Source organism: Nycticebus coucang, chromosome 17 (assembly GCF_027406575.1).
Source record: "Nycticebus coucang isolate mNycCou1 chromosome 17, mNycCou1.pri, whole genome shotgun sequence".
In the NCBI taxonomy this organism is placed as follows: domain Eukaryota; kingdom Metazoa; phylum Chordata; class Mammalia; order Primates; family Lorisidae; genus Nycticebus; species Nycticebus coucang.
The window spans coordinates 80608110-80632543 of NC_069796.1; the positions used below are offsets into that span (position 1 = coordinate 80608110).

The following is a 24434-nucleotide window of genomic DNA, read 5'->3' on the forward strand; positions in this document are numbered from 1 at the left end:
GGTGAGGGCGGGCGCTCATGCCGGGAGCTTCTGTGCCAATTAGGGTGGTGCTTTCGCATGAGGGGCGGGGCCTCTGTGCAGAGCCCGCCGCTTTTCCGTCGCCCTCTCAGGCGATCTTAGGCGGTGTTGAGGGCCCCCTAGTGCTGGTCCTAATGGGCTCAAGGTTCCTGTCCAGCTTCCGCGGACCCTCGCCCACCTCAACGGATGCCTCAAACTCTCGGGCGCCTTTGGGGCGGGGGTGCGGAGAATGAAGGAAATTGGAGAAGCATCGGATGTCAAAGCTTCTCTCTCTTTTGGGACAACTGCCCATTTCCCCTCCCCTTAGGTTTTTCTGAGTTGGACAGGTGTGCAGGGGTGGCTGTGCGTGTACACGTCGTTAAAAGGAGAGGTCTTTCCGCGCCTGCGCTGCTGGTTTCCAAGGACTTTTCCGCGGCGCATGTGCAAATGAAAAGGAGTGGAGTTCTGCACGTGTTGGCCAGCGTGCGTGCCGGCCAGGGTGGGTGCTACCGACTTGGTTCTTGTGCTGGGCACCCGCACGCCTGCGCTGCGCGTGCTGCGAGGTGTGAGCGGATGAAGCCCACGGTTGTGGCGGCGCGGAGCTCCTTTGGACCCAGCACTCCCGGCAGGCACTCTACGGCCCAGCAGGTGGCGCCCGAGGCCACCTTCCAGGCTCCCAGCCGACTGCTTGTTCCAAGCTTGGAGGAACCCTCCCAGTTCTCTGTCATCTGGGGGGATGGTAGGAGATGGAGAAATGGAGGCCCGAGTCTTGTACCTGGGCTTGAATGTAAGGCGGACTCAGACCTGCAAGACCAGCCGCTTCCGAGTGCCGCCGCCACCCGGACCCCAGCCCAGCCCGTGCGGCTTTGGCTACAGACAGATTGGCTTTATTCATGGACACGCGGGGGGCGGCCGGGCCCGCCCGCCCGGGACACGCTCACACTGGGGTGTGGGGGACTCTTCATGCCACAATCAAAACACACGACGCCCGCGCTCCGACCGGGCTGGCTGAGGGAGGGGGTATGGCACAGCCTAGCTCCTGGTTTTGGTTAAAACAAACAAAAAAAGAGGCTCTTGGTGACAATGTGGGAGTGGGGTGGGTGCTGTGCTCTGGGGCAGCCGGAGAAGCCCTGGGAGAGCTCTCTGTTGTAGTGGGGGAGGAGCCTTTGCTTCCCAATCTTCTTTTAAAAACACATAGAACATGCTACATCCGCGCAGACACTGGACTGGATGGGGCGAGCCGCGACTGCAGCCCTAGCCTTATCCACGTCCTAGGGTTGGACGCGGGCGGGTGGGACAGACAGATGAACAAACACTAACACAGGCTCCGAGGGGTCGCCTCAGAGCAGAAGGAAGATCTCGTGTTTGGGGGAGAAGGGATAGAAGGACAGCCCTGGCTCTGGGGGATGGGGCAGAGACGGGGTTGGGAGTGGGTGGGTAATTGTGCTGCTGGTGGGGGGCCGTCCTGGGCCCTTTACGCCTCTGGCTCATACTCCTGATATTCCTCCTGCATCAGAGGGACGGGGTGGAGTAGAGAAGAGCAAAAGGGAGGCGCGTTGGAGACCATGTGGCCAAGTTCTGGGACCAAGAGCCCTCCCCCTCAAGAAAGAACAGTGCAGTTCATGCCCCTCCCCCTGGGCAGCTGAGGAACCTAGAAGTTGGGGTCAATTAGGTATTACTGAGCACGGGTGTCTGGGGCCAGGACGAGGCCCCATCTGTTATCCCCTCCCTGCTTCCACCTTCTAGGGCTTGGTTTAAACTTGGGAGACTGAAGCTCCCTGGCCTAACCTTATAATGCCAGGGACCTCCCGTGCCAGCCAAGGACAGCAGCAACTTTCCCAGATGTCCAAAGCCTCACCCAGCCTCACTGCCCTCTCACCTGGGGTGTTTCCTCATAACTTTCCCCTTCTGGCTCCATCAGGGGCTCAATCAGTGGCTCCTCAGCAGCTTCCTGGGCCACTTCCTCTGGCTGTGGGCAGAGAAGGGCAGGGCTGGTGAGGGCAGCCAGGATGCCCCCAAATTCCTATGCTGGTAAGCTTTTGGCTGATTAGAAGAGTGGGGAAGGGTAGGGTAGGCTGGCAGTGCAAGAATTTTTAATTAGTTTTATTTGGAGTGCCTTGGAAGTGGGATGGAGATGTGAAGGGTGAAGCCCCCCTCCCCAGTCAGTTGAGGGTGTGGAGGGTAGCTAGGCTCTCCATACCTCCCACCTCCCCACCCCTCACACCTGGCAGCCTTCTGCAATTCCACCATTTGGGCTGATGGGTTGGAGGGGAACAGATAGCACTTTCAGCCACTTATTTATCCCTCAGTCCTTTGTGTCACGCTCTCTGCTGGGTATTGGGACCCCAGAGATGGCTCTGGGGGCTCCACTGGGCTGGAGGGAGATGGAGCCTCAGGGACAGGGCTGGGCAGGGATACTGAGCCATTCCCCTGCCACCTACCACCCATCCCTCCCCCAGGGCCCTGTGTGGCCTGGTTTCTTCAGCTGTTGCTATTTTAAGATAAGCTGGAAGCAACAGCTCATGGTGTTGCTTGGATGTGTGAGCTAAGACTCTCCCCTCCCCCTTGCATCTGCTGCCCAGACAGGCACAGACCAGTGGGCATGCATGGGGGAGGGGGAGAGCTGCCAGACACATGGCCAGCCACCTGCAGGTGAACACATGTATGTGCATAAACACAGGACTGAGCTGTCTGCACATAAGGTAGCCTGGGGTACCTGCATGGCTATACAAAGCCTTGTGTGGGCTGGCACTGACCACGTCTGCACTCTGGTTGCCTCAATCCCATCTAGGCAGCTTCAGCTCCTTCATGTACCTGTCTAGGTGGGCTCAGTAAGCACATGAATTTGAAGCTCCTGACCTGGCTTATTTCCCCCATTGTACAGATAGGTCTGACAAGGCCCAGGAGGTAGGGAAATGTTAAATTTGTTCCCAAGTCACCCAGCTGTGACCAGAACCCAGGGAAGAAACATAGGGTTAAAAAGCCCGGCAAAATCCGAGCTTGAGCACATTGTTTACAAACAACACAAATGTCCAACACTGTGGGGTACTCACACAATACTACACAAGAATGAAGAATAACAATACATACAAGAACACAACTTACTGCTGAATGAACAAAGCTAGTTAGAGAGGAGCCATGTACATTATGATAACATTTACATGAAGTTGGAAAACACCCACTAATTAGTGGTGACACAAGTCAGGAAGCAGCTCCCCTTGGAGGAGGCAAACATTAAGGAGGAACTTGCTCTGGAAGCCAGGCAAATGAGACCCCCACAAGTGAGTCCCCAGACACCTCCTTTGTTTCACCCTAGTCCTGGCCTTAGGGGTAGGATTTCTATCTTGAGCTGGCTGCTGGTTATATAGGGGAGTTCTCTTTGTGAAAATGGCCTGGAACTGTAGGTTTTCTGCTTATATGTTGTACTTCAGTAAAAAGTTCACTTAAAAAAAATTTCAGCCTTGGTACTCACTAGCTAGCTGGCTCAGGCAAGTCATTTCACCTCTAATCTCAGCAGCCTCTGATGGGAAACAAGGATAGCCCTCTGCTTTGTGGGAGTATGGTGAGGATTCCACGATGATGGATGGAAAATAAGCTGGGAGAGTCTCAGAAATGCTGACCATGGACTTACATGGGCTCCCCCATATCCCAGGGCCTCAAAGGGCTGTCGTTTGGATTATAACTCTATTATCTTGAGCTCCCTTGAGAGAGCAGCCTTGAGATGTCAACAAGTACTAGTAGGAGGAAGGCAGCTGGAGAGAAATTATTCTGAGCAAAGGCCCATCACAGACAGCCTCAAGGCCAACATGTCAGGCTGGATCTGTCTCTCTCTGCATGCCACTTCCCGGCACAGGGCCTGGCCCTGTGTCAGCACCAAATGACTCCCAGGACATAGACCTGAGCTTATCCTACCAATCACCTTATAAGGCAGGCAGGACCTGGGATCTTAAGCAAGTCACTTCACCTCTTTGAGCCTCAGTTTCTTCATCTTAGCTTCTCCAGGCTAGTTATTGTGCCTGGCTCATAGAGACATTGTGAAGAGTCAATGAGTTACTCCATATAAAATGTCTAGGACAGTGCCTATTCACACAAGAGATCAATGAATGAGAACAATTACTGGTAATATGATTGTAAGAAATGGGAATCACACTAGTGGTAAAATGCAGAGGCCAGACTTGAGCTAGAACTTCTGAGTCAAGACCTAGACTTCCGACAGCTGTGCAAAATGTCTGGAGTGGGGGGTGGTATGGGGTCTCCCACACCCGATGGATACACTCATGCTGAATGCACACTGATCACCCAACCAAATGTTGGAATATGAGCCCCCATTCCTATGGAGGCAGAGTCTGCATGTGTTGGACAGGCACGGAGCACACAGGAGAGGAATGCTTGTACACACATATATACATTATAGGTCCACAGAGCACACTGTCATGGTGGTATGCTCCACACACACCCATGGTCACATGATTCCCCACGTGGCTATCATCTCTTACTGGGCAGTCACTGTATGCAAGCCAGGCTCTTTATATCAGAGGTTCTCAAAGTATGTTCCCCAGAACTACAGCATTAACATCTCTTAGGTACTTGTTAGAAATGCAAATTCTCGGGTCCTGCCGCAGACCTATGAATCATAAATTCTAGGAACGGGACCCACAATCTATATTCTAACCTGGCCTCCTGATGATTCTGATGCTGATTGATGATTCTGATTCTTACCTGGCCTCCTGATGATTCTGATTCAGACCCTCAAGTTTTGAGAACCTCTAATCTATATTATCTCCAATCTGCATAAGACTCCTATTGTGTTCATCTTCCATTTTATAAGCAACTAATTGGACTCAAAGATATGGTAGGACTTCCCAGCGTCATGCAACCAGTAAGTAGTGGAGTTGGGATTCAAACGCAGCTCTGAGGGCTCCAGAGCTCACAGCTCTTACCCTACGGGGGGACTCCTAATGGGGGCCTCTGTCTCCATGCACGCACAAGTAGCCAGGACCACTCCCATAGGCAAACATACCTGCACAAACATGTGATATACAGGCCACCGCCACCCCTCATGGCTTGCTCCTGCTCACACCTGCCTCAGGGTCTTTGTACTTGCCTTTCCTACTACCTGAACATACTTCCCATACATTATATCTCATGCCTGCCTCTCTCTCATATCTTGAGTGTCAGCTCAAATGGCCCCTGCAGCTAAAGTAGCCTTCTCACCTCTTGACTCTGTATCCCATCACCCTTGCTGTCTCTTTCCTAGAGCCATCATCCCTGTCTGAAATCGTCTTGCTCGTCGGCTTTCTTTTTACTGTCTATCTTCTCCCACTGCGATGTCAGCTACATGAACATAGGAACCTATTCACTGCAGCAACCTTCAGAATAATTCCTCTCTGACATGGATATTTGTTGAATGAAAAGAAATGAATGAACAATCAGTGACACATACAGACATGGCCAGAAATAGTCTGGGTCACACTGACAAGCAGGATACATGCAGACGGGCAGGTCTGGGTCCCTGTCACAGGGAGTATCACTCCCATGCACACCTTCATTCAAACTCATTCTGAGCTGAATCTAGCACAGCCCAGCAGAACATGAGGCAAGGCGGCTTGTGACCCAGGCTGGGAGGTGGGGGCAGATGGTGGCAGGTTTCTTTGTGTGCCTGATGTGTGTGTGTTATGTGTGTGGTGGGAAGATCACTCACCTTCATAGTGGTGGGGAATTCCTCCTTCTTTACCAGGCCTGTAGCCGCTGCGATGTTCCCAGCCCCAGAGAACACAGCTCCTCCCAGATGTGAGGCCTGCTCCTTGGTTTTCTCAGCCACTGGAGCAGGAAGGGAGTGGGGAAGGGGTTTGGGAACCAGGGTGAAGGAGGCATAGATGCCCCCTATTCAGTATCCTGGGGCCCGTCCTCCCATGGCACATCCCCCACAGGAGTGTTGGGAGTCCACTGCCCCTGCCCTCTGGTTCCCGGCCAGATCACAGGCTGGGGTGAGAGAATGGGGCTATCCTAGGGCTGGGCTGGTACCTGAAGCCACACCTTGTACCACCCCTTCTCGGGTCTTGCTTCCTGCAGGAAGAAAAAGGAGCACATATAAGGGCTCTGACCTGAGGGAACAGAGATTCTAGCACAGAACAGTGGTGACAGAGTGGACAGAGGGACTCTGACCCAACATGCCTCTTTGGATCCTCACATCTCATAACTCCTGCCCTCATGCTAACTCACTCTTCTCATCACCGCACGGAGCCCCTCATCCTCTTGTCCTCTGGACTTCTGGTTCTTTCCCGCCTCATATAATACTCACACCCCTCTAGTGATGTTGGCTGTGTACCAGCGCCAGGCAAAGCACTTTACTCTCCCTGTTTCATTTCATCTCTCTCTAGCCCTGAGAGGCAGCTGCTGACATTATCCTGGTTCATAGACACAAAACAAAAGCTCAAGGAGGGGCCCACAGCTAGGAAGCAACTGAACTGGCATTCAAGTTCAGATCATTCTGAGTCCAAAATTTCAGCTACCAGGCACTCTGTGAGTACTCAATCCAGGATAGGAGGGGGTGGCAATGGGGTCAGCGTTGTAAGGCAACAAAGCTCTATACTTTGAAAGTTCCCAGGCTGGGCAGGCACACTGGTTCATACCTATAATCTTAGCACTTTGGGAGGCCAAGGCAGGCAGATTGCCTGAGCTCAGGAGTTCCAGACCACCCTGAGCAAGAGTGAGACCCCATCTCTAAAAATAGCCAGGTGTTGTGACGGGCGCCTATAGTCCCAGCTTCTTGGGAAGCTGAGGCAAGAGGATTACTTGAGCTCAAGAGTTTGAGGTTGCTGTGAGCTATGATGCCATTGCACTCTACCAAGGGCAGCAAAGTGGGACTTTGTCTCAAAAAACAGAAAGTTTCCCTGACACCGCCACTGCATGACTGTCCACATCTCACTGCCCGCACCCCCCACCCCCCACCCCCGCCGCCCCATCTCCTCTATGGACTCTAACAAAGTGTAGAACCCTCCTTCTGACCAAAGTGAGGGCTGCCTTGGGTGGGACTAAAAGTGATCTGCCGATTGAGACTGGTAGCCACAGCAATGGTTGGTCCTTCCCAGGAGGGTAGCAACTTGGTCACAACAAAATGGGGGGCTGTTGGAAAAGGCCAAGGGCCTGATCTGGGGAGTGACTTCAAGGGAGTGGGGCATCCCAGACAACTTCTGATAGAGCCCAAAATGGGTGTCTGGGCAGGCTGAGGGTGGCATGGGAAGACAGAGTTCTTGGAGTGAAGCAAACCCAGAAATGGGGGGCTGCAGGCCCTCTTTATTCCCCCCCCGAAAACTCTTGTTTGCATGTGCTCTGTGCCAGGCCCTGGACCACTTGCTCACTGTCTGGGAGGGAAAGAGCAGAAAAGACTTAGTTGCTGGACCTCAAATTGGGGGGAGGGGACTATCCAGGTTTAGGGAACTAGGGAACGGGTGGATATCAGTGAGGAGAGTGGAGAGGGTATCCCAAGCTCAGAGGCCCATGCAGAGAAGGCACAGAGAGGTGTGCTTTCAGGGCCCTCTGGATGCCCACAGCCATGTGTATGGTGAGAAATGTAGATAGACACAGGCAGGATTGTGAAAGGCAGTGAATGGCAAGCTATGAGGAGCTGAGGCTTTAACACGTAGGGACTAGAGAACATGGGGGCTCCTCAGCAGGGGAGAAGGTGGGAAAGGGGTACCAGCCTAAGAGAAAAGAGCAAGTCTTAGAGGGGCAGAGTCCATAGCAAAGACAGAGTACTAGGGACTAACCTGAGTGAAAGCCTTTGGAAGGAGGCAGGGGGGAGTCCAGGGCTGGAGTCAGGCAGATATGGGCTCAATCCTTCTCCCAGTCTCTGTCACCACTGCCTTCACTGAAGTCACCCTCATCTGGGGGCTATGCTACCTCCCAGCAGGCCTCCCTGCAAATCGTTCTGTCCCCGGTGGCCCAAGGGACTTTTCTAAACTGAAATCAGATCATGGCAGTCCCTTGTTTATGGTCTCTCATGGCAGTTAAAATTATGCTTTGCACTGCCCAGGCCTACAAGGGTCCCTGGTGAATTGGCTCCTGCCCACCTCTCTGATCTCATCTCCTGCAGCTGCTTCCTGCCCTCCACTCTCCAGCCCACCTCAGGGCCACTGCACTGGCCTTTTCTTCATCCCCCAACCCCCTACTTGGTTCCTTGCCATCTTCTTGGGTAGCTCCTCTTTTCACCCTACCCAAATGTGGTCCCCACCCGAAGCCACTGAATGTCAAATCCCACTACTGAAATGCTCTAAATCACCATCAGGAGAGCAGGCACCTTTGCCTCCTGTTCACGGTTACATTCCCAACATCCACATGCCTGTCATACCGTTAAGTGGCCACCAAATATTTTTCAAGTTACCACAATCTAAGACTGCCACGACCCTAGGCAAGTGATTCAGCATGCATTGGGAATAATTACATCTTCTTAACATAAGCAAGCCCTGAATCACTATGTATAGGTTTAACAAATGTCAGCTTCCAGTCGTATTTCTCTTAAATGCATGACCTGTAGGCTCAGTCCTTTCACATTTGGGGTGAGATTTTTAACCACTTGGCCTTTCTCCTGACACTGGCTGGCAACCTCAAGGAGGGTGGATCTGGAGGAGAGATGGCAATAGAGGGACCCCAGGCACTGGGAGGTGGCAGGGCCTGGGGAGCACCTGAACCTTGCAGGTAGCTGGAGAGGAGGCCTGGAGGGAGGGCCCATGAGGGGAGGGGTTGGGGCTTCAGAATCCATAAAGCTGGGTTCAAATTTGAGCTTCATATTCTGACATATGTGTGACCTTGGGCAAGGTGTTTACACTCTGGGAACCCCAGTTTCCCTGATCTGTATAATGGGCTGGGAGAATTAAAAGAGGTAATGGATGTCACAGCACTTTATACATACCTAGCCCAGAATAAGGGTTCCAGGTAGTTATTAATAGTGATACTAAGAAAAAGGAAGCTTGTTACTTTGATCCCTGCATTGGTCCCTGGCATTTCAGCTGAACTCCACTGTCACCAACCCCTACTCTGTCCCCTTTTTGCATCAGAGGACTAAAGGCTTCCATCTGCAGGCTATGTCCCCAGTGACCCCTGCTGACCCAGCCCCATCTGCTGACTCATATTCTCCAGCCCAGGCCCCCTGTCCCCAGAGAACCCAGCCCCAGACCCTTGGAGAACACCTGAGCCCCTCAACCAAGCCCCTTCCCCACCCCCCACCCCTGCCTTGCCCACCAACGTAGAGGACGCCCTCCTTGGTCTTCTCTGCTGCCTCGGTGACCCCCTGCTTGGTTTTCTCAGCGGCAGCCACAACGCCCTCCTTGGCCATGGACAGGCCCTTCATAAACACGTCCATCCTGGCGGCCTGAGGAGGACGAACAAACGGGCACCGGTGCGTTGGCCCCGCACCCTCAGCCCAACTCCTCCCAGCTCTCCCTGAGACTGCATTGCCTTTCTGGGCCCAGACTCCCCTCCCGCCTCGCCCCCACTCCCCCAGTGCAAGGCCTATGGGCCGCAGAGAGTCCTAGCGTCCTTGAAACCCGGGGACGCGGGAGGGGCCACCGCCTCGGTTTTCCGGGACCCTGCAACCTGCAGCCCCGCAAAACCGGAGCACTGGCTTGGCGCGAAGACCCGGGGCTTCCTGTACACACATGACAGAGTCACACGGTCATGCACGCAAACATACACCACGGACATGCTCACGTGCACATACAGGACACGCAGACGCTCAGCCGCGCATGAACACTTCAGCACACACGGGCGCGGGTGCACGTCCACACGGCCACCCAGACAGCTGCAGACACACATACTCCGGGGTGCACACTGACGCGCGCCCACCGGCGCCCCCTCTCACCCTAGGCCCCTCTCTATCTTCCACCCCCTTCCTCCCTCCACCCCAGTCCCCTCTCCATCCCCAGCCCATTCCCCTTCCCAGGTCCCCGGCCGCCTCACCTGGATAAGGGCCCGGGCAGGGGATGGAGCGGCGGCTGCGGCGGACGGACTCAGGTGCTCGGCTAGGCCGGGCCGGGATGGACTCGAAGCCGGTGGGGGATCCGGCCGTGGCCAGGCGCTCAGTTGCGGGCCCTGAGCAGCGTCTCAGCAGTGCCAGGTCTAGGGTGCGTCGGCAGCCACAGCTAGTTCCTCGCGCCCTGCTAGCTCGCGCGCTCGGTTCCGGCTCCGACGCTGCGGCAGCTCTGAGCTCAGCGCCCCCTCTGGCGGCCGCACCGCCCCCTCCGCCTGACTGACAGGGGGCGGGGAGGGTGACAGCGCGTAGCAGGCGAGTCTCCCCAGGCGAGCTCTGGTCTCCCTGCTGGGGATTCGGGAGCTTGAGACTCGTGTAGTCTGTAGGGAGATGGGGGAAGAGGGACAATGTGGAGTTCTAAGAGTAGGGAAGAAATAAAGTGGCTGGCTTTAGGGTTGAGATGGGCTCAAATCTCCGCTTTGCTTTTTATTAACTGTGGGACTTGGGCTACTCAGCTTTTCTTTTCTGAATGCCAGTTTCCTCTTCTGTAAAACAAGGATGGCTAACTCAAGAAAAGTTTATTGAGCGCTTAGACAAGTGGTACAGGTTCCCCAGTTCAAGCAGGGGAAAGGACAAACAAGGTTCCTGTTCTGAGGGAGCTTTCCATGGGAGGGCGGGGGGGGGGTGCGCGCGCGCTCAGAGAAAGGCGTCAAAACAGCAAATAAATGTATCAACACTTGGGCCAAACAAGGTTATTTCAGTTTGTGAGAAATGGTATGAAGAAAATAAAACGGTGCCGTAACAGAGGGCTTAGACGAGTGTTTGAGGCAGAGTGGTCAGGGACGGCCTCTGTAAGGTGCTGAATTGGAGCAGAGACCCCAGGGAGGTACCAAAGCCAAGACGGAGAGACAGCAAGATCCGCAGAGAGGGAACTACAAGTGCAAAGACCCTGAGGCAGGACTGTGCTCAGGAACAATAAAAGGCAGAGCCAGGATGGAGGGAGGAGAAAGAGGAGGTGACCACTTTTTTTTTTTTTTTTTGAGATAGTCTCTATATGTTGCCCTCAGTAGAGTGCTATGGCAACTCAGCTCACAGCAACCTCAAACTCTTGGGCTTAAGTGATTCTCTTGCCTCAGCTACAATGCCGGGCTATTGGTTGTTGTTGTAGTTGTCATTGTTGTTTGGCAGGACCTGGCATGGTTCTAACCCGCCAGCCCTGGGGTATGTGGCCATGCCCTAACTGCTGAGCTACAGGCGAGGAGCCGGTGACCACGTTTTTATATGGTTGTAGTGGAGATCGTCCAAATGGTCATAGAGTGCCAAGTATACAGTCATAGAGTGCCAAGACCCTCAGTTGGTGCCAAGAAGAGCACTATGCCTGAGAAACTGCAGGATCCCAGAGGACAGGGACGCTGGCAGCTTGGAGGAGTCTGGGAAGGCCATGAAGAGGAGATGATGACATCTGAGCTGGGGCCTTATGATTTCATCAGGCTGACTAGGGGGAAGGGGGAGTTTAGGCTGTGGGTACACCATAAGCAAACACACTGTGGCCAGAAATGCAGGGTGTATAAGTGACAGGTAATCAGATGAGGGAGCTGCCTGCAGTCAGACTTTACAAGGCCTGGAGGACAAAATGTTCACAAGCCTCTGGTAGGACTGCAAAGTGGCAGACTTTTTAGAAGGCAATTTGGCAGTATTTACCAAAAGCATAAACGCATGCTCCTTTTGAGCCAACAGCACCCCTTCCAGGAATTGATCCATGGATCTCTATACACACAAGTGCACAGACATTTGTGCAGGATGTTCACTGTAGCATGGTTTATTGTAGCAAAAAAGTGAAAATAATCTAAATGACTATCTGTAGAGAACTAGCTAGTTAATCATGGGATTTCTACCTAGTGAAATGCTATGCTGTGGTTAGAAAGGATGAACCCATGTGGGCTGACATGGGAGCATGTCAAGATATGGTGTTAAGTGGGAGAAGCAAGGAAAATTATAATTTTCTATGTATGGAAATATATATTATATATTAATATATACATACTTGTCACACACTATATACATTACACACAAACTCCTTGTATACAGATGTGTACATGGTTATTTATAGACAGATATACAAAGAATACATCTGCAAGGACTTCCAAAAAACCATTAACTGTAGCTGCCCCTGAGAAATAGAACTGAGAGGGCTCAGGGAGGGAAGTTTTATATTCTATCACCTTCCCTCTATGTGTTGTTTGATTTTGTTCAGGTTTTTAAAAACTAACATGGGAATTATTTTCGGCCTCTTTGCATTGGAATTGCCACTATTCTGTGCTTGGAGGACCCTCACCTTAGGAGGCCCATTTTCCCATCTAAGAGCTGACACTGCCAAATACTTGCTTTCCCAGTCTTCCTTGCAGCCAGGACATGTGACTGACAGGTGCAGCCTCACACTCACCAGCCCCACACTCAGAACCTGAAGCTACTGCCTGGAAACAGCAGGGAAGTGGGGAGTCTCATGTGGTACAAGAGGTGATGTTGATGGTGGCAACAGTAGCATTCATTCTAGAAGTGCCCAGCACCAACAGGACAAGCTGCACTGTCCATGCTCAGCCATAGTGTCAAGGAAATCTCCATGGGTCTGCTGGGCAGTGGAATTTGGGGCATTACAGGCTGTGATCTCCAAGGTGGATTCTCTGGCCATCCGGGAGAGTCTTTGAGCTCCCTAGAATTTGTTGTTTTTTTGCTGTTTTTGGCCAGGGCTGGGTTTGAACCTGCCACCTCCAACATATGGGGCCGGTGCCTTACTCCTTTGAGCCACAGGCGCCTCCCCCTAGTATTTGTTAATAAACTCATCAACTGCTTAAATCAGCCAGAAGTGATTTCTGTGGCTTGAGATTAAGAGCCTCTGAATGTCAGAGTATGTGATGAAGAGGAAGGATGAAGGACTGACCAGAAGAGAGTAGAGAGGAGGAAGAGAGAAAGAAGACAAGAGGAAGGATGTCTGTATATGTCACTTAAAGAAGCACAAGAGCAACCTAATGAGATTTGCATTTTTTCTGGGCAAAGAGGAAGTGGGTTGGAAGAGGACAAAGCTGGGGTAGAAAGATCAGTAAGCAACTGGGGCAGAGTCCACAAGAGGGATAAGAAAGCCTGAGTCAGGGAGAGATTTTGGTGTCACTGAGGAGGTGACTTCTTATGTGTTGGGCAAGAGGGAAAGCCATGAATCTAGGAAAATTCCTAGATTTCTGGCTTGAATAATAGTGTGATTAATGATGCTGGAAAATGAAATAGGCATTGAGGGTGTGGAGCAGCTTAGGGGGATGACAATGGGCTTGTTTGGAGCATAATAGACATGTGAGGAGGTGCCCTGCAGACAGTACTATATCTGAGCCCAGAGCCCAGGAGAGCACTCCAGACTGGTTTCAGGCATAGATTGGAGTCATGGTATTCTTGGGAGTCTTTAACAAATAGCACCAATGGCTCTCCAAGGTTGAGGTCCGGGAGGGGTTGGGGTTGGGAGGGACCATCTAGATTTGTAGGGTTTGCCAATAGCTGTAGTATAAATACTCCCACCATAGTCAATTTCAACCTATCAGTGTGATGTCCCTGAACAAAGAATTGGTTCAATTATATAGTATTTTCATAATACAGATAATATAGATAAAAATAATCCTAAGGGATTTATAATAGTAAAATAATTAGGAAGTTATACATTTCCAATATTTATCATCTTTGGGTTTTGTTTGTTTGTTTTGTTTTGTTCTTTCAAGGCAGGGTTTCACCCTGTCTCTCAGGCTGGAGTGCAGTGGCACAATTATAGCTCTCTGCAACCTCCAATTCCAAGATTCAATTGATCCTCTCACCTCCGCCTCCTGAGTAGCTGGGACCACAGGCATGTACCACTACACCTGGCTAATTTTTATATATTTTTTTGTAGAGACGGAGTATCACCATGTTTCCCAGGCTGGCCTCCTACTCCTAAGTCTCACATGATCCTACCACTTTAGCCTCCCAAAATATTGTGATTACAGGCATGAGCCACCATTGCCCAGCCAGATTTAATTTTTAATAATGGCCTTAACAACTGGTTTACACAATTCTTGAAACTTTAACAATCATTCTCATGAGCCAGGCCAAGCTGGATCAGTACTACTGGGTTTTATGTCATTAGCAGCGAGAGGGGGATAGAGCCATAGGGATGGGTGCAATTATCCAGGAGTATGTGGAGAGTAAAGAGAGGACTCAGGACAGAATTTTGAGGGGTGGCTGGAGGCAGAGGAATGTGGGGGATAGCCTGAGAAGGCAGACAGAGAGGAGAAGAAGCTGGAGAGAGTGGTAGCACAGAGACCTAGAAGCCACAGGGATAACTGTTAGGCCAGAGGAGATGAGTGGTGAAGAGTCCTCAGTTGGCAGTAAGTGCTCTGTTGGGCCTTAAAAAGGAAAAAGGCATCAAGGGAAAGCTTCCAGGAGAAAGTGTCATTTAAGTCAGGTTTTAAAAGAGGAGAAAGACCTTACAAGTGGTAGTGAGCATTCCCACCAGAGGATCTGGCAGGTGGAAAAGTCCAAAGTGCTGAGGTAATAGAAAATAGGTTAAATTCTGAGTCAAGTTCATTTGGCTGCTAGTACAGGTTAGGTAAAGCAGGCATTTATTCTTTCATTCAAAAAAGTCCAGTGATACAGGTAAGCTGTCTACAGCTGGCCAGATGACCTCACAGCCATCAGGAACCCTGACTCTTACCTCTCTGCTGCACCATTCTTAGCATAGGAAGTTCATCTTCAAACTCACCTCATAGTCCAAGATGGCTGCTGCAGCTGCAGTCATCACATCAATGCAGACAGACCTCAGGAGGGCGGGGGGAGGACAGGATAAAATGCCAGTTGTCTGTCTCTTTCTTAAGGCATTTCCCCCAGAAGGCAATAGCTTGTGTTTCTCTCTTCATGGCTATCCCTAGCTTCAGAGAAGGTAGAAAAGTCTGGAGCTGGGTATATGACTTCCCAGAATAAAATTGTAAGAAAGGTTACTGAGTGAGCCACTAGCATCTCTCTTCTTTTACTATTTATTTTTTCCCCTAATTTTACTACTTAAAAAATTTCAAACTAAAAGTTGAAAGAATAGTACAATGAACACGTGAATAAACTTCATCTAGATTCACCAGTTATTAACATTTTCTTTCTTTTATATTTTCAGGAAAATCTGAAAAAAAAAATTTTTTTTTTTTTTGAGACAGAGCCTCAAACTGTTGCCCTGGGTAGAGGTCTGTGACATCACAGCTCACAGCAACCTCCAACTCCTGGGCTCAAGCGATTCTCCTGCCTCCGCCTCCCAAGTAGCTGGGACTACAGGCGCCTGCCATGACGTCAGGCTACCTTTTGGTTGCAGCCATCATCGTTGAAACCCACCAGCTCAGGTGTATGTGGCTGACACCTTAGCTGCTTGAGCCACAGGCGCCGAGCCATGCCCTCTACATTTTCTTCCTCTCTCCCCATATGTGTTATCCACAGAGGGAGGGGGTGTGGATCCTGGGCCACCATTTTCTTGCAAGCTGAATTCTTTCCCCATGTTACTTGCCCCCACCCTTTAGGGCATAAGACAGGAAGCCTCAGGCTCTAGTGTCTCTTGTGGGCAGGCCCTAAAGCTGCGAGTCTCAGGACCTCTCGTTGTCCTGTCCCCCACCCCAACCCCATGGACCATTCTGTTCTACTCTTCCCTCCTCCTCCTAAGAATTTACAGAGGAGAATGACTATGGAAACTTCAGGGGAGGGGAGGGTGGCAGTTTCAGGGGAAGAGTTTTGGAGAAACAGTTCTCTTATGTGGATCCTGGGGAAAATCCAGATGTGTCTTCTTCTGTGTGAGGCACCTGGCGGGTGTCGTTCAGCATTCAACAACATTCCTGCTATCCAGAGGCCTTGGGGCAGGCAGCTCCCTTCTGGGCAGGAGGGTGGGAGGCTGAGAACAGGGAGGGACATGGGAAGATGGGTGATATTTGATGGGTGATACCTTCTGTATGCTAGGTACTCTGACCATGGTATCATTAACTCCTCAGAACAACCCTTCAAAGCAGGTATTTTCATTCCCATTTTATCAGTGACACCCAGAAGGGAGAAGTCTTTGGCATTTGTTCTTTTCAAATTTTCCTGAGTGCCTACTGGGGTGCCAGACAGGAGATTCACCAGGAAACAAGACCAATGAAGTCTGTTTTCTTCTGGAACATTCTAGTGGGATGGGACAATTAACAAGTGAACTAGTAACCTACAAGATGCTTCAGATTGTGCTGCTCTTGTCAAAGTTACCTCTAATATTCACCTTGCTAAATATCATGGCCAGTTCTCCCTACTCACTCTAACTTTTGAGAAGTTACTAGGAGCCAGGTGCTGTTGTAGTCACTGGGGACACAGCTGGGAACAAAAGATGCCTTGGGTACCTCATGTTCTAGTAGAGGAAGGCAGACAATAAGTAAAATAGATTAGTAACATACACAGTGTGTCAGGAGGTGACAGATGCGGGTGGGGAGTGACAGGAATTGCTGTGGCGGGGCTGAGGCCTCTTCTAAGGTGAGGAAGCCAGGGACAGCAGGCGGGCTGTCCTGAGGCAGGAGGGGCCTGACACTGGAAGACCTCCATGACTGAAGGCCACTGTGGCTGGATCGGGCTTGGGAGGTGGGGAAGGAGGGCCAGAGGGACAATGGGGCCTTATAGACCTTCATACTGTTGAGCAGAGTAGCAACAAGATCCAACTTCCATTTTACCAGCTGCTCTGTAGGGAGTAGACTGTTCTTGGACAAGGATGACTCCTGGGGACCAGTTCAGGCAAGGTGACTGGGCTACAGTCATGGCAATGGAGATGAAGAGAAGTGGTTGGGTCCTGGATGTATTTTGAAGATAGAACCGGAGATAGCGTGTGCTAATGGGTTAGACATACAGGAGGTCAGGACATTCCAAAGTTTTCCACTGAGCAATTAGAAGGATGAAGAAGACTGTGGGAAGAGCAAGCCTGGAGCTACGGATGTGGTGTCAGAAATTTGGCTTTTTTTTTTTTTTTTGCAGTTTTTGGCTGGAGCTGGGTTTGAACCCGCCACCTCTGGCATATGGGGCTGGCGCCCTACTCCTTTGAGCCACAGGTGCTGCCCTCAGCTTTTTGTTTGTTTGTTTGTTTGTTTTTTGAGACAGAGCCTCAAGTTGTCGCCCTGGATAGAGTGCTGTTGCATCACAGCTCACAGCAACCTCCAACTCCTGGACTCAAGCAATTCTCTTGCCTCAGCCTCCCAAGTAACTGGGACCACAGGCGCCCGCCACAATGCCCGGCTATTTTTTGGTTGCAGCCATCATTGTTGTTTGGAGGGCCCAGGCTGGATTCAAACCTGCCAGCTCAGGTGTATGTGGCTGGTGCCTTAGCCATTTGAGCCACGGGCACCGAGCCAGAAATTCGGCTTTGAGTGTGATATCTCTGAGGTGTGCATTGGATATCCAGATAGAGCTGTTGAGCGGGCAGTTGGATATGCTCTTGTGGATTTCACATTAGGGCCAGACATCACTGTACTGCTGACACTTACTGCCCATGACTGGATGAGGGCATGAAATAGCAAGTGTTAATAGAATAGAGAGGAGGTCCCAGAACTCAGTCCGAGATCCTTCTGAAGATGAAGCAAAAAGGAAGAACTGTCAATTCTGTTCACACCTGTGCCTCCCGGAGTCTAAAACAGTGCCTGGAACAAAGTGATTGGTGGGTCAGCATTTGTTGAATTCCTGACTGAATCAAGGAATGAGTAGCACTAAGTGCTAAGAAGGAAATAAAACAGGGTCACGAGTTAGAGAGGGTATGAAGAAAAGTGGTCTTCTTTAGATATCATGGATAGGAGTGGCCTCTGAGAAGGTGACATTGAAGCCAAGCCCTGCAGAACAAGATGCCAGTCATGTAGAATTGCAGAAGAAACTGCACACCAGGAGCGCTGACTGCAGCTCTCAGGACTGGAGCTGCCTTTTGGAGGAACTGCATGCTTAGGGTGCTGTGGGGCTGAATCACCCAGGAACTTGCAAGCTTAGAACCTGGACTTTGGATCACATCCTGGGTGTCCTGGAGGGTGTTAAATAGGGGCAGTAGGTGATGAGATACATATTAGACGATCCCTCTCAGGTGTGGAGAACATTCTGTAGGGGGCAGAGTGGCGGCGAGAAGAACACGGGAAGCAGCAGCGGCCGCTTTCTTAAGGCCTAGGTCTGAAACCTGGCTCGGTGTCAGACCCACTGCATTCTCCTAGAGCCACAGGGCCCAATTTCACAACAGAGGTCATAATCCCACTTCTCAATGGGAGGAGCATCAAAGAATTTTGGACAGAGAGAGCATTGAGAGGATGACCAGGCTTTCAGAGAGATTTCAAATCTAGATTTGATGGAGAAAAAGGGAGGAAGGACTCCCCCCAGTACTGGGTATGGCCTTAGCTGCCTTACAGGCTCAGCCCAGAGCCTGGGGTGGAATGACCCTCTCAGCCATTACACTGCTTCCTATTACCTTCTACATCTTTCAGCCTGTGGCAGCCCCTAGAGTCTGGGGTTGGGATAACTAGGGGAGACCCTATGAGCAGACTCCCTGCTCTACCATGCTGTGGGGAAGCCAGGCAGCCACGTGAAGAGGCCACGCACACAGAGTTGTCCTGGCCAATCTTCCAACTGAGGCCAGTATCTTGTCTCACGTGTGAGTGACCAGGGGACTCAAGCCGCAACCTGTGAGCTACCTCAGTTGATCTTGCTTTGGAGCAGAGATGGTTCTGTTGCTACTGAACACTGCCCAAATTGGAGATTTGTGAGCCTAATAAATGATTATTATTGTTTTAAGCCACTAAGTTTAAGGTGGTTTGTTACATAGCAACAGATAACTGGGACGCTGTATCACTTCTCCAGGGCCTCTCTACCACCAAATACCATGGAGTTTTCCTTCTGAATTTCTCTTAAATCTGTTATCTTCTCTGTCACCCGATCTGTCCCCTGGACAACTATTTTAGCATCCTAATTGATGTCCTTCCACACACATTTGCAGCCACAGGGTTATTTCCTACACAGCAGTGCAGAGAACTTGCTGAAAAACATATCTCATTATCTCCTGAGCCAGGGTGTACCCACTTATAGTGCTCAGTGCTATCCACTGCTTCTGGGACTGAAACTTATCCTTTTGCCCTTTGGGCTTCAGTCACACTTGCCCATCTTCTCTTCCTCCAGTCCCCTATGTTCCCTTTGCCCCCGGGCCTTTGCACATACTGGCCCCACTCCCTTAGATGCGCTCATCTACCTACCCAGTTATTTCTCATTCATGCTTTATGTCCCAGGCCAAATATCACCTCTTCAGTAAACTGTTTCTAACCCAGTCATTCTGATAATGGAGTCCTTGACCAGCATCACCTGGGAACTTGATAGACTCCAAATATCCTCAGATGATATCCTTCAAGTCCTGCAGGTGATTCTGATCCATGCACTTAAGAACTGCTGCTCTAAAGCCCCCGGTTCAGGTCATGGGCTTTGTTATCTTCTCCCATCCCTAGTTCACAGGTTTGTGTTTGTGATGACACAGGACTTTGTGAGATTATCTGATGAATGTCTGACTCCCCACACACAGGGGCCACTCATGTTTTGTTCATCATTGCATTCCAGCACCTAGCCCTGTGCCTAACTATCCCAGGAGCTTGTGTGGGTTGCACAAATTTGACTGTCAGCTCCAGATGGTCATGGGCAACCCCATGAGGAAGGGAGGAAGGAGCAGGTTCTTTTCTAGGTCTGGGACCCTAAAAGTGGTCAAGGGGCAGATGCAAAATTTAAAAGAACTTTGAGAGGGTTCAGCAACTGCAGACAAGGGGTGATCGGAAGGCTAGGAAAGGGTGTCCAGAGCCAAGGCTTCCCTTCTCCCTTCCCCTTCCTTACCTTCCTTACTCCGGGGAGCCTTCAGCTGACTTCTATTGAGTACCCAGCTAGGCTTTGTTCTATGGGCTTTACATGTTTTATATCCATTAACACAATAAAGTTCTGAGTTACATATGATTAATATTCCCATTTTACAGATGGGGAAACTGAGACTCAATAAGGATCATAAGTTGGCTGTGGTAGGCCAGGACTTACACCTAGGCTGTGTGACTGTGGCACTGCCCCTTGCTATCAACACCAGGCAGAGGAAACTCAGATGGGCCAGAGGTAACATGGCAGCTGTGTGGGGCCATGTGTGCCTTCTAAAGGGCAGCCTCTGCCACAGCAGACTGGGAAGCTGGGAAACAGTGGGCCCAGTGGTGCCAGACTGTCCCAGATTCTGGTTTTTTTTTTTGCCAGGGCTGGGTTTGAACCCACCACCTCCAGCATATGGGGCCGGCGCCCTACTCCGTTGAGCCACAGGCGCCGCCCCCCAGATTCTTAAGAGAAGACAAAATTGTGGATTTTAATATAAAACTCCCTTTGTCAAAATGTAGCAAATGATTAACATTTTTAAAAACTCAGATTCTTCTAGAGACCACATAGATGTCTGCCTTCTACTATCTTTAGGGGAGTCCTTTAATTCAGGAACTCCCCTCAGTGGCATGCTTTACTTTCTGGGCCCCCACTGTGCGGTGCTGGGTCTGCCTGGCCACAGCTTTGTCCCCAGCCCTGGGCCTGCATATAGAAGGTGCTCACTAAATGCTTGCCGATGGCAGTAAGCCAATTAGCCTCTCCACCTCTGAGCAACTTCCCACACTGGCTCCTCCCCAACACCGCCCTAAGCGGGTGGAGGCAGGGCACTGGTGGGTTAAAAGCTGGCACCTAGGGGCCCCTCAGTGCCAAGTCCTGTGTTGAGCTTGAGCCCAGCATGGCTACTGCCAGCTCTGTAAGTCCAGTTGGGGACAGCCAGAGCCAAGGCTAGGGCTCACAGCCAACCCTGACTCCTTTCTTTGATCAGGTGAGTGAAGCTGAGGGTGGAATCCGAAAGTGGGACGAGGAGGAAGAGGTAAAGGAAAAGAAAAAGGAAGAAGAGGAAGCAACAGTGGAGGCACCTGAGGGAAAAGAGGCTCTGAGTTCTCCCAGACTGCCTCTTGGGGATAAGGCCCAGGCGGAGGGCCCCACAGAGGTCAAGCCCAAGCTGCACCCCCTGCAGAACAGGTAGGCTGGGTTCTGGTCTGCAAGCCAAACATGGACCTCTGCTTTCAGGCCAGCTCCTGAGCTGGCTGGTGGTGTGGTCTTGGATGACCCCTTCCTCTCTTGGACCCCAACTACTCATCTGTGAGAGGCCAGAATTGGCCTTAGCCTACCAGCCCTAACCCATCTGAGATTCTGAGCTAAACAACCCCACTCCTGCCCTGGCTCTTCTGGATAACCGACTTTAGTCACCTGGGAGGAATCTGTGCCCCAAATCCCATCTCCCAATTTGTCCTTAAAAGGGAGGGAATCGGGCTCGGCACCTGTAGCTCAAGTGGCTAAGGCACCAGCCACATACACCAGAGCTGGTGGGTTTGAATCCAGCCCAGGACTGCCAAACAACAATGACAACTACAACAACAACAAAAAAAGCCAGGCGTTGTGTTGGGCGCCTGTAGTCCTAGCTACTTGGGAGGCGGAGGCAAGAGAATCACTTAAGCCCAGGAGTTGGAGGTTGCTGTGCGCTGTGATGCCATGGTACTCTACCCAGGACAACAGCTTGAGGCTCTGTCTCAAAGGAGGGAATCTCCCTGTCAGCCCAGGTGCTGCTGCTGGGGGAGGCCATGGAAGGCCCTCTGCTTCTTCCTGGCTGCCTCCTCCACCCCCCACCAGGTGGGCCTTGTGGTTCTTCAAGAATGACCGCAGCCGGGCCTGGCAGGACAATCTGCATCTGGTCACCAAGTTTGACACCGTGGAGGACTTCTGGGCGTGAGTGTCTGCCCCCAGGCTTTAGCTTCTTCCGCCCTCTTAACTCCTTGGGGGGGAGCGTTGCTTCCTACAAAGACTTGCCCACCTTCCCTGGAGCGGTTCAGCATTGGTGAGGGCTGGGGTTGAGTGGGTGCTGCGCAGAGGGCATTAGGGTTGGGGTATGGCTTTCTAAGAGCTTAGGGAGATAGCCTGGAGAGGGAGAAAGCAAAAAGTTGACCTCAACTCTGCCACTCCATAGCTTTATGAACTAGGTGAGCTTCTTTCCCACGCTCAACCTGTCTTAGCCGTCAACTGAGTTGAGAAGGTCTCAGGTGCTCAAAGGAGGAGGACCTGAAAAGTACTGCACAGACCCTAAGGGAGCATGAGAAGGCCTGGGGCTATAGCTGGAGGGGCGCCCCAGGAGGTCACAAACCCTCCCCAGGGGGCTCAGGCTTTACTGTGAAGGATCCAGGGAGAAGGGAGGACAGGACCTGAGGGCTGGGGTAAGCAGGGCTGATCGAGGTGGCAGACCAGTGTATGCAAAGCTGGCACCTGGACTTAGGCCAGTTCTGGCCTCTCACAGATGAGGAGTTGGACCCCAACTCTTCTTCAGCCTGGAGACCCGAAGGTAGGTAGGAAGCTGAAGTCTGGTGAGGAGTTGGGAGGGCTGAAGCCAACTGGAACCAGGCCCTAAAAAGCCTTGACTTTCAGCATGGGGTGGGGCTCTCTCCAGGATGTACAGTCATATCCAGTTGGCCAGCAAGCTCTCTTCTGGCTGTGACTACGCCCTGTTCAAGGTAAGCTCTGCTCTCCCCTTTCCCTCCCCCAAAGAGACAGGGGGCTGATCCTTCCTGGCGTCTGCTGCATTAATCCCTCACAAGAGGGGGTGGGGTGCAACAGACAGCCTCTCTGAGCCCAGATGTGATTTCTGATCAGAGGAAAGGCTGTACAGAAGCCTGGACAGAGCAAGTCAGGCCTGAGTTGTACCTCAAAGGTCATTTGAGTGGGGAAGGGGAAGCAGAAGAAGCTAAGGAAGGAGGTCAGGTTTCTAGCCTGGCCCCTACACTAGGGCACTCCATGTCCAGCCCCGTTCGTATGGGTGCTGACCTTAGTGGTTAAAGATTTCCCAGGTGACGTCTACCCCACAACGTTTGGGGGACCATGCCACCAAACCTGAGATGTCTACGCTTGTGCACATTGGAATCTGCACAAGAGGCTTCCTTAATCCACTTCCACTTAAACCCTTGTCTCAAGGAGCTCGGGTCAGTAAAGGACACAAACACAAGGCTATAAAAGGTGGCTGATATTGAGGCTCAGGGCCCTGTGGGAGCTCAGAAGAGTATCTGTGTAGTGTGCTGGGTGGTCAGTGGTGGTACAGAGGGAGGAAGGTAAGAAAACCCAGCCTACTTAGATTGGGAAGGTAGCTGGGTCTGACTTTCCTTTGAACAAAGGGTGGCATCTATCTTTCAGGATGGCATTGAGCCCATGTGGGAAGACAGCAGGAATAAACGGGGTGGTCGCTGGTTGATCAGCCTTGCCAAACAGCAGCGCCATAGTGAACTGGATCGGCTGTGGCTGGAGACAGTGAGTGGAGGAAGGGAAGGGACTGAAGCAGGTCTCCTGGTGGCAGTGGTCTCAAGGTTGCGGGGGGAGGCAGTCCCTGTGCCCCAGCTGTCACTATCTGTCACCTCCCCCTTGGGCCCAGCTGCTATGTCTGATCGGGGAGAGCTTTGGGGAACACAGCAAAGAGGTGTGTGGGGCTGTCATCAACATTCGCACCAAGGGGGACAAGATCGCTGTGTGGACAAGGGAAGCAGAAAACCAGTCCAGCGTGCTACACATTGGGTGAGGGGGCTCTCTGGTACAGGTGGGGGTTGGGGCCGTTGTTGGGGAAGGTGAGTGGGTGGTAGCTTGGCCTGTAAGGGAGACCTCTGGAATTCTGCTTACCCCCCTTGTTTTTTTGTGACAGTCTTACTCTGTCACCCAGGCTAGAGTGTCATGGCATCAGCCTAGCTCACATCAACTTCAAACTCCTGGGCTTAGTAATCCTCCTGCCTCAGCCTCCCAAGTAGCTGGGACTATAGGTGCCCACTGGCACACCCAGCTAATTTCTCTGTTTTTAGTAGAGATGGGGATCTCACTCTAGCTCAGGCTGGTCTCCAACTCCTGAGCTCAAGCAATCCTCCCGCCTTGGCCTCCCAGAGTGTTAGAGTTATAGGCATCAGCCCCTCTTCCTCTATGGATTTCAAACTATTTGTAGAGGAACTCTTCTTTTGTGTTAATCATATTTCTGGTTTCCACATGGGTAAGACACAAAACAGATGTCTGGCTGGAATGAGGTAGGAATTTGGACATCCTCTCCTGACTAATGTGCCTCTTGTCTCTGTGTACCCCATCCAGGCGTATATACAAAGAGCGCCTGGGCCTCTCTGCAAAGACCATCATTGGGTACCAGGCTCATACAGACACAGCCACCAAGAGCAACTCCCTAGCCAAGAACAAGTTTGTGGTGTGAGGGGAGACTTTGCACTCCTCCTCTTTAGTGGGACAGCCATCACCCAAGTTTCTTGCCGTGGAGGGGAGGGGAGAAGCAAGACTTCAGGAGTGGGGGAGGTTAGAAAGCATGATTCTTGTCTTCAAGTGAACAAGAGTA

At 51.5% G+C, this 24434-nt stretch overlaps 2 protein-coding genes across 2 annotated transcripts; one reads left to right on the forward strand and one right to left on the reverse strand.

Moving 5' to 3' along the window:
* Positions 1-868: 868 nt before the first annotated feature.
* SNCB (synuclein beta) lies at positions 869-10219 on the reverse strand. Its single transcript, XM_053567310.1, has 6 exons — positions 9955-10219; positions 9238-9367; positions 6022-6063; positions 5699-5817; positions 1877-1966; positions 869-1504 (listed from the first exon to the last, which is right to left on the reverse strand). Exons 2-6 carry the CDS (start codon positions 9356-9358, stop codon positions 1472-1474), a joined length of 405 nt encoding a protein of 134 aa, XP_053423285.1. The 5' UTR covers positions 9359-9367; positions 9955-10219; the 3' UTR covers positions 869-1471.
* Positions 10220-20609: 10390 nt separating this feature from the next.
* On the forward strand, positions 20610-24296 carry EIF4E1B (eukaryotic translation initiation factor 4E family member 1B). The gene is made up of 7 exons (XM_053566227.1): positions 20610-20615; positions 20859-21058; positions 21707-21802; positions 22515-22578; positions 23252-23365; positions 23487-23626; positions 24182-24296. The coding sequence occupies exons 1-7, from the start codon at positions 20610-20612 to the stop codon at positions 24294-24296; spliced, it is 735 nt and encodes a 244-aa protein (XP_053422202.1).
* The last annotated feature ends 138 nt before the right edge of the window (positions 24297-24434 follow it).